The sequence below is a fragment of the Apostichopus japonicus genome, chromosome 20 (genome assembly GCF_037975245.1).
Source record: "Apostichopus japonicus isolate 1M-3 chromosome 20, ASM3797524v1, whole genome shotgun sequence".
Classification (NCBI taxonomy): domain Eukaryota; kingdom Metazoa; phylum Echinodermata; class Holothuroidea; order Aspidochirotida; family Stichopodidae; genus Apostichopus; species Apostichopus japonicus.
This window is the reverse complement of record NC_092580.1, coordinates 34,905,267-34,918,375: the sequence shown is the minus strand read 5'-3', so window position 1 is coordinate 34,918,375 and position 13,109 is coordinate 34,905,267. Positions and strand designations below refer to the sequence as shown.

The 13,109-nt window shown below is 35.8% G+C and overlaps 1 protein-coding gene across 2 annotated transcripts in view; it reads left to right on the top strand.

Annotated features, from left to right (window-relative positions):
* LOC139961256 (gamma-tubulin complex component 6-like) overlaps positions 1-13,109 on the top strand; it is a 90,983-nt gene that overhangs the window by 34,925 nt on the left and 42,949 nt on the right. For both annotated transcript variants that reach the window (XM_071960340.1, XM_071960341.1), the window contains exons 7-9: positions 4,900-5,067; positions 11,226-11,365; positions 12,092-12,299. In XM_071960340.1, the coding sequence (XP_071816441.1) occupies positions 4,900-5,067; positions 11,226-11,365; positions 12,092-12,299 (516 nt within the window). The remainder of the gene's footprint in view (positions 1-4,899; positions 5,068-11,225; positions 11,366-12,091; positions 12,300-13,109) is intronic.

Sequence of the window (13,109 nt, the reverse complement as noted above, 5' to 3'; positions counted from 1 at the left end):
CTTCTACTCGTGCAATTTTGACCGGTCTGTTAGGGGTTGAGGGGGGTTTTTCTATATTGGTTGTCCATTAGATGAAATTTTGTGCAACATCATGGGTATGTTTTGAAGTGAATTTATTATTCAAATTCTGAACAAATAATGGGCTTAAAACCTTGAAAAGTGGGGCTGACGGGTATTGTGGGGCGTTACGTAGAATTACCTACAAAAGCAATGATCCACAGGAGATGCAATGAGGTCGAACATGATGTGTGACTGGTGACAATCTTGAAAAAAGTTTATGAATGAAAAAAAAAACTATTAGGAAAAACTTGGTTCTCAGGCAAAAGTGTACATCTGGTTGGTCATTTTCAAGCCCGAGAAGTGCCATTTCCGGTGATCTGGGGGGCTATCAAAACCAAAAATTTTCTTGTACGCTGCGCGCCAACCAATGGTGGCGCTCCGCTTTGATAGTAATTCGCCCGCATCCAAGCAAATATCCCCCCCAATATTTGAAACAGATCGCCGCCCCTGGCTGTGGAGTTATACTGTATGTCACTGCTGGATCGTGATAAATCAGCAGCTGTGTGGTAGGAACTAATGCTGTGGAGTTATATGTCACTGCTGGATCATGATAAATCAGCAGCTGTATGGTAGGAACCAATGCTGTGGAGTTATATGTCACTTCTGGATCATAATAAATCAGCAGTTTGTGGTAGGAACCAATGCTATGGAGTTACAATCACTGCTTGTAATGCAAACCCCTGGTATCTACACATGCGGAAACCTATAATATCACCATTTCTGTTTATATAGTTTGAAAAGCTCTTAACCAAAAGAGCACCCATGAATTTACTGTCATGCATGCAACACAAACATTACTAGTGGTTACCCTTTACTGAAGGTCAGCCCTCATTTAATTCCCTTCTGGTCATGCACTGTTAATTGATCCATTTCTCAGCCTTCATTCCTCTCTTGCTTCCTTTATATTAACTGGCCTCTTAGCCTTGAGCCATTGAGGTCTGGAACAGTAGTACAATGTGGTGAAAAGACTCTCTCTCTCTCTCCAGACAGCATTTTATTTCTGATAATAGACAATAAAATATGCTCATTAAGCCAGAACCATAGTCAGTCAACTGTTCCTTCTTTTTATCTTTATATATTAATTTATTCATTTGTCTTTTCTAATTAGTTTCTCGTTGCTTCTGTGTCATAGTTATCATCGAAAGCTTAAAGCAAAGTTTCATGGATATGGACAAGTACAACTGATATCAATACATTAAATATTAAAAACAAATAATAAGTGAAGTAATATGAAGTTGGAAAGTAGAAGTTGACCTATTGGAAATATATCAAAGCTCCTAACAGTTACACTGTTGCTCATGAGATACTGCTATGGATCTCAAAGATTTCATCAATTATGGCAATACACTTGAAATAGTTTTGTGTGTACAAGATGTGTCGTTTTGTTAATCAGCTTATTGTTGTGACCTTTATAATATCAATCTTTCTGATCAATTTGTAAAGGGAGCTGTCTAACCAGCTGTCAGTTATTTCAAAGAAATTTCAGTAATTGAGCTGTAGCACTCCCCATGGGCAGCAATCGGTGAAAGTTTTCACATCACCATAGAGATATAGTTATATCCCAAACAACAGGATGTGTTAACATTGGTATCCGAGCATGCATATTTCATTCAATATTCATCTTACCTGCGATTTATACTAAAATCATAATTGTTGTTAAATGTTCTTCTAGAATTTCCCTTCACTATGGAAATGCTTGAATTGCACAAGCTTCTCTCAGATAATAACTTATGGTCACATCCCCACCCCAGAAGAAAGGAGCTGAACATTGACATAAAAGATTCCTTTTGTATATGATCATTTCTTTATGATTATCTTGTGTATGAACATGATGCCAATTCTATATACTCAAAGTGTCAAATGTTGAATTTGTTTAAAAATAAAATACTATTTCTGTAGTTGACAGTAGGAACCTAAAAATAGTCAGAAAAACACTTATTTACAAGTATGACAACAACGACAGCTAAAATACAGTTTTGGTGAATTAATTGTTGGGTGAATAATCCTGTATTTCATTAAATATCGTTCAAAATTTGCAGGTGCAATGTCAAGGTACTGTTTAAATAAGCAGTAAGTCTTGAATTGAGGTCAGAAATTATATGCAGATGACTACTTGTAGCATTTACCTCATAATTTGTGTTTTCTCTTAAAATGCATAGCTGGAGGCAAAAATTCTTGTTTTTAGGCTCATGGTAATAAATTATTTTAGTACACAAACAATACTGTGGTTCCCTTTTAGTCGAAAGAGACAGTCATTTAAAGAAATTTGATGTCAAAGTTAGCAGATTCTCACTGACCAGAAACGTGATGCTAAAAGCTCATGAAAGTGCAGGTCACTGTGTGACATCATTCTGCAGAGTGTACAGCGAACGCCAAACAATAACAATGGAATTTCTACGTACTTCTCGTGTTAAAGTTAAGCATGCGTCATTTGAAGAGTCTCAAAACTAAGACAGATATAGACATTTTAGAATTCTCTGCTTCCATCAAAAATATCTCTACTTCAAAAATTCCTTTGAACTGATACACCACTGCTAAGCTAAGCATGCATAATTTGAAAAGCCTCAAAATGAGAAAGATATGGGATGTACAGCTTATTCAAAACATATTTTAGAGTTCTCTGCTTCCATCAAAAATATCTCTACTTCCAAAAAATCCTTTGAACTGATTCACCACTACTAAGTTAAGCATGCGTAATTTGAAAAGTCTCAAAAATAAGAAAGATATACACTGTACAGCTTATTCAAAATACATTTTAGAATTCTTCCATCAAAACATGATAGGTCCTTCTATGTTTAAGGTACAAAATATTTTATATGACATTTGCAGCTTTATTTATGTTTTAAACTTTGGACATAAATTGCAAATATCTGGATGGCATTAGTGTAGTTAACTGTTAATAATAACTGTGGCATGCTATACAACCCTTTAGTCCTCATTTGGATAATACTACAATATTCATTGAAGTTTAATGTGAGAAACCTATTATATTACTAGTGAGAGTTACAAGGAATACAACTTGGAGCCTCTGCAGTTTATCCCCATTGATTGCTTATGCACACTGGTCTGGTGGTGTACTGTAAGTCTTTCCTATGGCAATGAGATATCCATCCTATACTCCTTCCAATACCATCATTGCAAGAAACCAAAAAATGAACATTGTACTTGGCCCTGTCACATCTACTTAAATATGATTGATAAATAATTGTAAATATGACCACCAGCTACAACATAGCAAGTATGTGAATATTTAATCTGCAATAGTCTTATTAACTATAATCTGCCCATACATGTCTCCTATACATGTTGTACACACTCCTCTCCAATAGCAGGGAGCTTCAGTACAGAAATGGCAGCATAGTTTACCACTGAGTGGTCATTGCCAGTTTGGAAAGTGGTTGTAATTATTAGTATAAGTATTCCACACATGCCAAAGGGTTGCACTAATGGGAACAATGGATGAATCTTTGTGAAGATCCTCTCTGGTTTTACTTTTACAATATTTTACAATAGAGCTTCTAATAGTCAAATCTGTTTTTAGTGGAAATATCATATTTCTAGAAAGTTTGCACTTAATCTAGCTATAACGTGTGAGGAAAAGTGATCCCAATTATCTTGTAATTAGTTATTACTCCTTTTAATGTCCAGGTATAGCTGTTATTCTTCCTTTTCTTGACAGAATCATAGAACTATTTCAATTCCTATGCAGGCTGGGCAAGGTCTTCTTTGTGAAACTAAAATAGCAGTCATGAATCTGCCTTATGTTGATAACTGGCTGGATAAATTGGCATTAAAACATATGAAGAGACTTTATCAACCACTGGTTGGATTACAATCAATACTGAAGGCTGTCACTCTTGATGAACACCTTATTGTCAGAGTACCCATAAACAGCCTTTGGTCATTCTTGTTATAGATGTTGTCACTTTCTGTAGCAGACAACTGTACATCTCCTAGGGCTGAATCAGTGTCTGAACATTATCCAAGGTAGGGGGCAATGGCCTCCTTACAAAATTTACAATATTAATGCATGTATTTGTGATTTACACAACATTTCAGCAAGAAATCTATTGGACAGAATAACTTCTCAAATTGGAAAATCCTAACAACTTACAGCTAACCTTTTATGGACAGTGCCAAAACAAAGTGGTCTCCTTTAAATGACTAAATTGTTGAGTTTGTTGGTTTGGGTAAAGTGGTAAGGAGCATTAGGTAAAATGTTCTCATTGTTACAGGAAGATAAAGACAATCTGTGGTAGATTATTCACTTTTGTTGACATTAATTGATGATAAGCGTTTCCATTTATTTTGCCTTTGTTTTCCTTAGCATGTACTTTCCTTGTTATTGTCCTTACTATGCCTTTACCTTTATGTGTACTATGGCTTATATATCATTGTCCTTACTATATATTTTCCCCTTCATTGTACTATATCTTTTACATTCATTATCCTTCAGATATCTTTCCATCCATAGTCCTTAACATGTCTTTGCCCTTTTTGTCCTCACCATGTTTATACCTATCTTTACCACATGTTGCCTGTCTTCATTATCTTTATCTCACCCTTCATTGTTCTTACCATGTTGTCATTGCCATGCATTCTAAGTCCTACGATATTGTTATCCTACATCACCCTCCATGTCTTAACCATTCACTGTCCCTGTCATGTCCTTGTCATTTGTTGATGTTTCTCTGTCCATTCACTGTACCATGCTTAATCCTTACTATGTCTTTAACTATTCATTAGCTTGACCATGCACTTCCTATTCTCATGTACATATTTATAGATGTAACTATTATATTAATACCATAATATCAAACGCCATCTGTTTTTTTGCAGAAGTTGATTATGAATCCCGCAGATAAGGACTATGTGGTTCCAAGGAATCTTTTTGGTGCCATGGTACAATCTTCCATCTCCTCTGTCCACACCAAATTATCTCTGCCCAAACTTCCATCAGCTACCAGTAACCCTGAACTCCTTGGCTTAAGACTTCCAGCAGCAATGGTAAGCACTGTCTAACATTTTAGTTTACTGGTATGATGTTTTACCCCAGTGAGCCACCAACATAAAAAGAAATGTTCTAAGTAAAACTATAAAGAGAAGACTCTTGTTCTACTGTCTTCTTTTTCAGATTGTTTTGAACATTATAACTGTTTTGCATCCTTTTGGAGCACAAACATGAATGTATTGATCAGGCGTTTGCCAGGGTTTCACATGAACAAACTTCTGGATGGGTTTATAATGTTTGGAAAAAGGATGTTTCATAATTCTCCAAGAGGAGCCTTTTCAGTATATATACCTGTGGGTTGCCATAATCAGTTTTGGGCATTGCTGAAGGCAGTATCCATCAAAAGTCTCCTTCTTATATAATCACCAAATTAAGTTATTTATTGTTGCATCACTAATCTATGTTGAAGAATACATCTTGAGCAATTGTGCTTGTTACTATTGTTCATAAATTCAACTGGCAGCAACAGAGGGATGTCAGTTGTCATGACAACCATATCAGTCCTCTTAGAATGGGAAGCATTTCAATTAAATCATAGTTCTGGAAGTCTTGCGGCATGGTTAGCAGACAAATTAGTGTCACATTTCACCTGCATATTAACTTGTAAGGAGTTAAATGTGTCAGCTAATTCAATTGAATACCATTAGGTGACACAGTTAGCTGCTCAAGAATCACAAAACAAATGCAAGAATCATAATCCTGAAGCAACTTGTAAAACTACATATGCACACTTGATTGATGGCCCAAAATGTGCATTTCTGTGTATTAAGTTTGTGCAAATTAAAAAATACAGGGAGTGTGATGTATGCAAGAAAATATATTAGATACAAAAATGAAGTGTGTTTTGTGACTAGAAAGTAAGGAGATGTAGGCGTGGTGTTGAAAAAACCAAGATAAAGTAGTGTGTTGTTGATCAATACATAATTATGAAAAATCCAGATACTTTCCAAGCAGAGATTTTTATTTTTTTGTCTAATAATGCATTATTTGTATATCTGAGTAAATATCTTTGTTCTTCATACAGTAACTCTCCATTTGTGTATAGAGTTACTCTGCAATGCTTTTAATAGAGCAGCTCTTATTTTGACTGTTCATAGTTCTCCATCATTGTAACTCGTAACTCACATCCTTATAGAGTAACTGTTTCTTTTCTGCATGTCATAGTTTACATATATCCTTAAAGAGTTACTCTTTTCTGCATGTCATAGTTCACATATCATTAAAGGGTAACTCTTTATTTTCTGCATGTCATAGTTTACATATATAGTAACTCTTTCTGCATGTAATAGTTTACATATAGAACTCTTTTCTGCATGTCATAGTTTACATATCATTATAGAGTTACTCTTTTCTGCATGTCATAGTTCACATATCATTAAAGAGTAACTCTTTATTTTCTGCATGTCATAGTTTACATATAGTAACTCTTTTCTGCATGTCATATTTTACATATATAGTTACTCTTTTCTGCATGTCATAGTTCACATATCATTAAAGAGTAACTCTTTATTTTCTGCATGTCATAGTTTACATATAGTAACTCTTTTCTGCATGTCATATTTTACATATATAGTTACTCTTTTCTGCATGTCATAGTTCACATATCATTAAAGAGTAACTCTTTATTTTCTGCATGTCATAGTTTACATATAGTAACTCTTTTCTGCATGTCATATTTTACATATATAGTTACTCTTTTCTGCATGTCATAGTTTACATATCCTTATCTATAGAGTAACTCTTTTCTGCATGTCATATATTTCACCTATCTTTATGGAGTAACTCTTTCTTTTCTGCATGTCATAGTTCACATAGAGTAACTATTTTTTTTCTTTGTGTTGTAGCTCACATATCCTTAAAGAGTAATTCTGCATTTAACTTGAACTGTGCTTTGTAAAGTTGCTCTTTGTTCCCTTTTTTGAGTAACTGTATGTCCATAATAAAGTAACTCTTTTAAATGTAGCTGTCTATCTGAAAGTAATTGTCATTGCTCCGTAGAGTTGTTTTTTATGCCCTTCATTGAGTAACTCTTTAAATATTTCAATTGTTGAGTAACTCTTTTAAATGTAGCTGTCTATCTGAGAGTAATTGTCATTGCTCCATAGAGTTGTTTTTTATGCCCTTCATTGAGTAACTCTTTATATATTTCAATTGTTGAGTAACTCTTTTAAATGTAGCTGTCTATCTGTTGTAGAGTGACTCTTTATTTGATTTGTGGTGTAGCCCTCTATCTGTGTCAGTGGCGGAGAAACGGGGGGTTGGGGGGTTTTAACCCCCCCACTTTTTGAAGAGGGGGCGTTGGCCCACACAATCAACCCCCCCTAGTTTTTGCCAGTAATGTTCTGTTATAGCCTATGTTATGTGCTCCAAATGGCGTAATAAATCAAATTATTAAATTTGAAATTGTTAAAGTCATTTCAACCTTTTACCTGGTAGGCTACATCAACAATTAACGACCGAAAACCGAGTTAGAATTGACCCACACATTATTTCTAGCCCCTTTCCCCCACCTTGCGCATTGGAACTTGTAGCTCATAGCACTAACTTCACCCCACAATAGACATACACAAAATAACGTTTTGTTGCTGTTGAATAGCTTTGGAACTGTATACACTTGCCAACTACAACGAGGTGAAGGAAGGAAAAGAAAAAGAAGAAAGAGAGAAAAGGAGAAAAGGATGGAGTAGAAAATACAGCAAGAAAACGGGAAGAGAAAGAGGAACAGTGACAAAATTATTCGAATTTGTAAAGCAAAGAGCAGATATCACATCATATCAGTGAGCATGAAAATGGCGTTCCACGATAAACAGCCTCCAAACCATGGGCGCAGATCCTGGTGAGGACAGCGGGACGCGTCCCCACCAACTTTTTCAGTAGTGGGGACATGATATACCGTGTCCCCACCAATTTGTCTTGACCAATAGCTGCATTTCAAGTTCCCCTGTATTGAACTTTGGCGCAGTTTGATCCAGCATTGTGCAAATGACATGCAGCAGTTCTCATTTTATTGTATTTTATCCACAGTTGTTAAATATAGGACGGAAATCGCATTTGCGGCAGTCTATATTTGTTTTCTGGGAGAGGACCCCAGACCCATGGTATATACAAAAGTCTACTTGGATTATTTGTCCCCTGATTTTCTTTCTGCAGACGCCCATGTATTTCTCCAACTAAATTTCTAAGCCATGAGATCTAAAACTTAAGGAGGTTTAGGAGCATCAGTAGGTCTGGGAAGTGTTATTTCTGGCGATCTGGGAGGTATATTTGCCCAAAAAAATCGTACGCTACGCGTGAACCCATGGTCGGGCTCCGCTTAGATAGTGTCATAGAACAGACACGCGTCCCAACCATTATCCAAGACTGATCTGCGCCCATGCTCAAAACTGTCGATGTGTGTAGTGTTCGGTTTTGGAAATATCTGGTATAGTATATTTTTATTTCCTTCAACGAAATTTTTTAGTAGCCGTCTGAATTTTCGAAAATTCCCTAACCAACATTCTTCATCATACTTCATCATATACTCGTGCAATTTTGACCCGTCTGTTAGGGTTTGAAGGAGGTTTTTCTATATCGGTTGTCCATAGATGATATTTTGTGCAACATTATGGGTATGTTTTGAAGTGAATTTATTCACGAGAATTGTGAATTTTCAAATTCTGAACAGTGGGGCTGATGGATATTGTGGGCCGCGATGAAGAATCACCTACAAAAGCAATGATCCACAGGATACGTGATGAAGTCGAACATGATGTGTGACTGGTGAGAAAAAAAGTATTTGGAAAAAACTTGGTTCTCAGGCAAAAGTGTACATATGGTTGGTCAATTTCAAGCCCGAGAAGTGCCATTTCCGGTGATCTGGGGGTACCAAAACCACAAATTTGCTTGTACGCTGTGCGCCAACCAATGGTGGCGCTCCGCTTAGATAGTAATACGCGCCCCCCCCCCCCCGGGTTAGAAAATCCTGCATACGCCACTGGTTAAATGCAGCTTTTCAAGGCCTGGGCAGTGCCATTTACTGCAATCTGGGAGGCAATATTTGCCAAAAAATTCTTGTGCACTTCGTGCCAACTTATGGTGGCGCTCCACTTAGATAGTGAGCCAGCAGTTATGACTTTTATTTCATCAATGGCCTGCAACCCCCCCACTTCTGACAAGAAATCTCCGCCACTGATCTGTGTATAATGTACCATTTTTGCAATTACAGAGTAGTTTTCCATTTTTAAAGAATAAATATATATATTTAATTAGAGGAGCTCTTTACTGTTTGTCCTTCACAAAGTAGTGTGTTTGTGCATTGTATACTAACCAGGGTAACTCTATAAGATGAGTACCTTCACTCTTTATGCTTTATAAAATAAATAGTTATTTACATTATAGAGTAGCTCTTTACTGTTTGTCCTTCACAAAGTAGTGTGTTTGTGCATTGTATACTAACCAGGGTAACTCTATAATATGAGTACCTTCACTCTTTATGCTTTATAAAATAAATAGTTATTTACATTATAGAGTAGCTCTTTACTGTATGTCCTTTATAAAGTAGTGTGTAAGTTCATTGTTTACTACCTAGGGTAACTCTATATGAGTTCTGAAACTCTTTTTGGTTTATAAAATATAAATTTATTTACCTAAATAGAGGAGCTCTTTGTGTGTTTTTGAATTAAATATTTCAAAGTTACTATTTCTCATGATCTTCTTGTTTTGGCAGTGATGTCTTTTTAAATGGAAAATGATTTGTGTAAATAAACTGAAAGTCACTGCTCTTACAAGACCTTTCATTACTGCAAAGAAATTTTAGTGGAATTCAATTTTCTTAAAGACTGGAACTTCCATGAATGGTCAAAAATATGTGCTTGATATGAAGTCATATTCCTAGTATTATTTACATTATCTGATAAATTGTCAATTTAATACTTATCATGATGCCTGCTCTGGTGAATTGTTTAAAAAAATGTGACTGATTTCTTTATTCTACTTTGTGTTTGTATGTGGGGTTGGGGGAGGGGGGAGGATTGGTTGGCAGGATGGTTTTAATTAATTCCAAATACTACAATATAATATTTAAGTAAAGCCACTGCTGTGTAAAGCCTTTCATTTTATTTCTTTTTCTTTGAAGTTTGAAACTGCAACGTTTGTTCTTTGAAGAGCATATTTTCATATCCTCATCATAGAGCTAGAGGGAGTTTGCATAAATATTGGTAGTTGAACTAAGTGTGATACCAGGAACATTTCCAGCTGTTAATCAAGTTTAACTGCTGTCTCAGCTGTGATTTTATTTTTGGAAAGGTTGTCATAATATGCCAAGATGTTTAAATGGTCACAACCTTCGAATGTGACATAAATGACTGCTTAAAGAGTTAAGAATCTATTACTAGGTGACAAATTGCAAGGGAGAGGTTACTGACATCCAACTACAAGTTTATCTTTTGGTTAAGAGAAGTATTTCAGTGTCTCACAAAGTGATAAAGGTTGTAAAATGATTTTGCCTAAGGGATTTCAAACATAACAAAATCTTACTGGTGAGAAACTTAATTGAGTTTTTGTCTGATGACCTGCTTGGCAAGTTTGGTTGCTAAGAAGGTGACTAGTAAATGAAGGAATATGATGAAACTGACAGACAGCTATAATTGTCACTTAGAGATGAACATTGCTTAAGTCCACATCTCAGGTTTGAAATTACTCCCCCAGTTGTTATAATTAGATGTAAATGTTGTTTCACACCTCCTCACTGCTGGGCAAGTTCTTGTTCTGAAGCAGGTAATGTGGTTATGATTATATCTTGGAGGAAAGTTGCTAAATGTTAATGGGCAAAGTTGTTGGCAGTCCTGTCAGTCAAATGAGACAATTTAAGACATTGGTTTGCTACAGACAATGCTTGCTCAATTCAAGAATTCCTGCATTGCCTGATAGCAAACCAACACCTTGAATTGAGCAAGCATTGCCTGTTACAAACCAACGTCTAAATTGCTCATTTCAAGACAGTGGTTTGTTACTGCTTGCTCAAAATTTAAGATGTTGTTTTTTAGAAGCAAAATGTAGATTTTAGTATAAATTATTTGAGTTAGATCTCTGTTTACTCATGTGTTGACACTATGCTGTACAACAATCAATGATATTGACCTTGATATACCTATTGATGATTCTTGTTCTTTCCTAGTCATCTCCTGATGAGGGGTTTGGCTCCATGACCAGTTCAAGGTCCTCCTCAGTCATATCAAGTCCTACAGAGAAACATCCATGGACAGCTGCCCTGAACTTCACAGTTTGTAAACATAGAACATGGGAGATCCTTGGCCAGTAGGTTGCTATGACAACTTTTAAATGATACTTCTGTTAGGTGATATAAACATAGAACATGGAAGATGGCTTGTCAGTAGTTTGCTGTAAGACAGCTACCAAATACTTCTGTTAGGCAATTTACTAATATGGAACATGGGAGATACTTGGCTATTAGGTTGCTATGACAACTGCTAACTGATACTTCTTGAATGTCATACGTAAACATTGAACATGGGAGATAATTGGTCAGTAGTGTCATATATTTCCACTTATGTCACTTATAAGGTTATCTGTGTCTCCTGAGTCGTTTATCAAGCAGTCTGTCTACCTTGGGGTTGTTTATTAAAGTATTTGTTTATCAGTTAGTAATATTACAGGTAGTATTCTTTAGTATTCTTTATTTATCAATCTTTATCTCTCTTTGTATTCTTGGGTCATTTATCAAACTCTCTGTCAATTGTTGGGTAATTTAATAAGCTATCTGTTTATTCTTAGACCATTTTGCTATCTGTCTTTTTCAGGATGATTTAGATTCAGCTGTCCATATTATGGTAATTGGTCAAGTTACCTCTCTATATTCTTGGGTCATTAATCAAGTTATCTGTCTATTTTTGTGTTTAATTTTCAAGCTATTGTATATATCTAAGCTTAGGTCATTTGCCAATCTTATTCAGGTTTTGGGTCTTTGCTGACATGCAATTGTTCATGGTGCTTTTGTTTTCCTTTGTTTCTATCTCTGTATAGACCAGGCCATAAGACAGAAAGACCATATCTGACAGAGTCTGGTCCAGGAGTGTTTGATCAAATATATGATGTGAGATGTAACCAAGCTAGAATGGTTGCAAATGAATACCCTGTGCAAGTAACAATCTTTAAAGATGAGAAACAGCCATGCAGAGATGCCATCTATGCACTGCTTGGACTTCCTTCAGAAACCTTCCAATTTGACAAGGTAGGAAATCTAGGACTTTTCATTTACTATTATGGAAAGAAGTAAGAATATAATTGCAGACCAAATCTGATTAACCTTTACATACCAGCTGTTAGAAATAATAATGGTTTCTTAATTAATAAAAGAAGTATTTTCTCATCATTATTCTGCCCATGCATAGTAACCATGATCCAGTAGTAGGGGCAGCACTTCATGTATGACATAATAAGTTCCCTGTCAATGGAATAGTACATGACCTACACTGCACAAAGATGTTCATGTAGTCAAGACAGAGAACTTGCAAAAGTTTATGAGGCATTGTAATATGTACAGTAGTTCTAACACTGCCACAGTAGTTCTAACACTGCCACAGTAGTTCTAACACTGCCACAGTAGTTCTAACACTGCCACAGTAGTTCTAACACTTCCACAGTAGTTCTAACACTGCTACAGCATATTTACATATTGTAGATTGAAACATGAGTATCGTTTCATCACTTTATTCTCACTTGTAAATAAAAGAATTTGACAGATTCCACCAAACAAAATGCTTCCTTTCTAAGGCTGTAGAAGAAGCATCAAACTATTGGATTTACAAACCACTGATAAGGCAATAAACATTGCAAAAGCTCTATTATAATGTATCCTAGTTTACTAGCTGTTCAGTATAGTAGCTAAGAATTAGATATAAGGTACTGGACATAGCCTTATATCTAATTCCTGATGAGAGTGCAAAGGAGATAGCAATCTGTGTAGCAAATTGTTAACCTGCCTAAGGTGGTTGTGACTTAAATCCATGGAAGCACCTCCTCCCACTTATGTATAATGTAT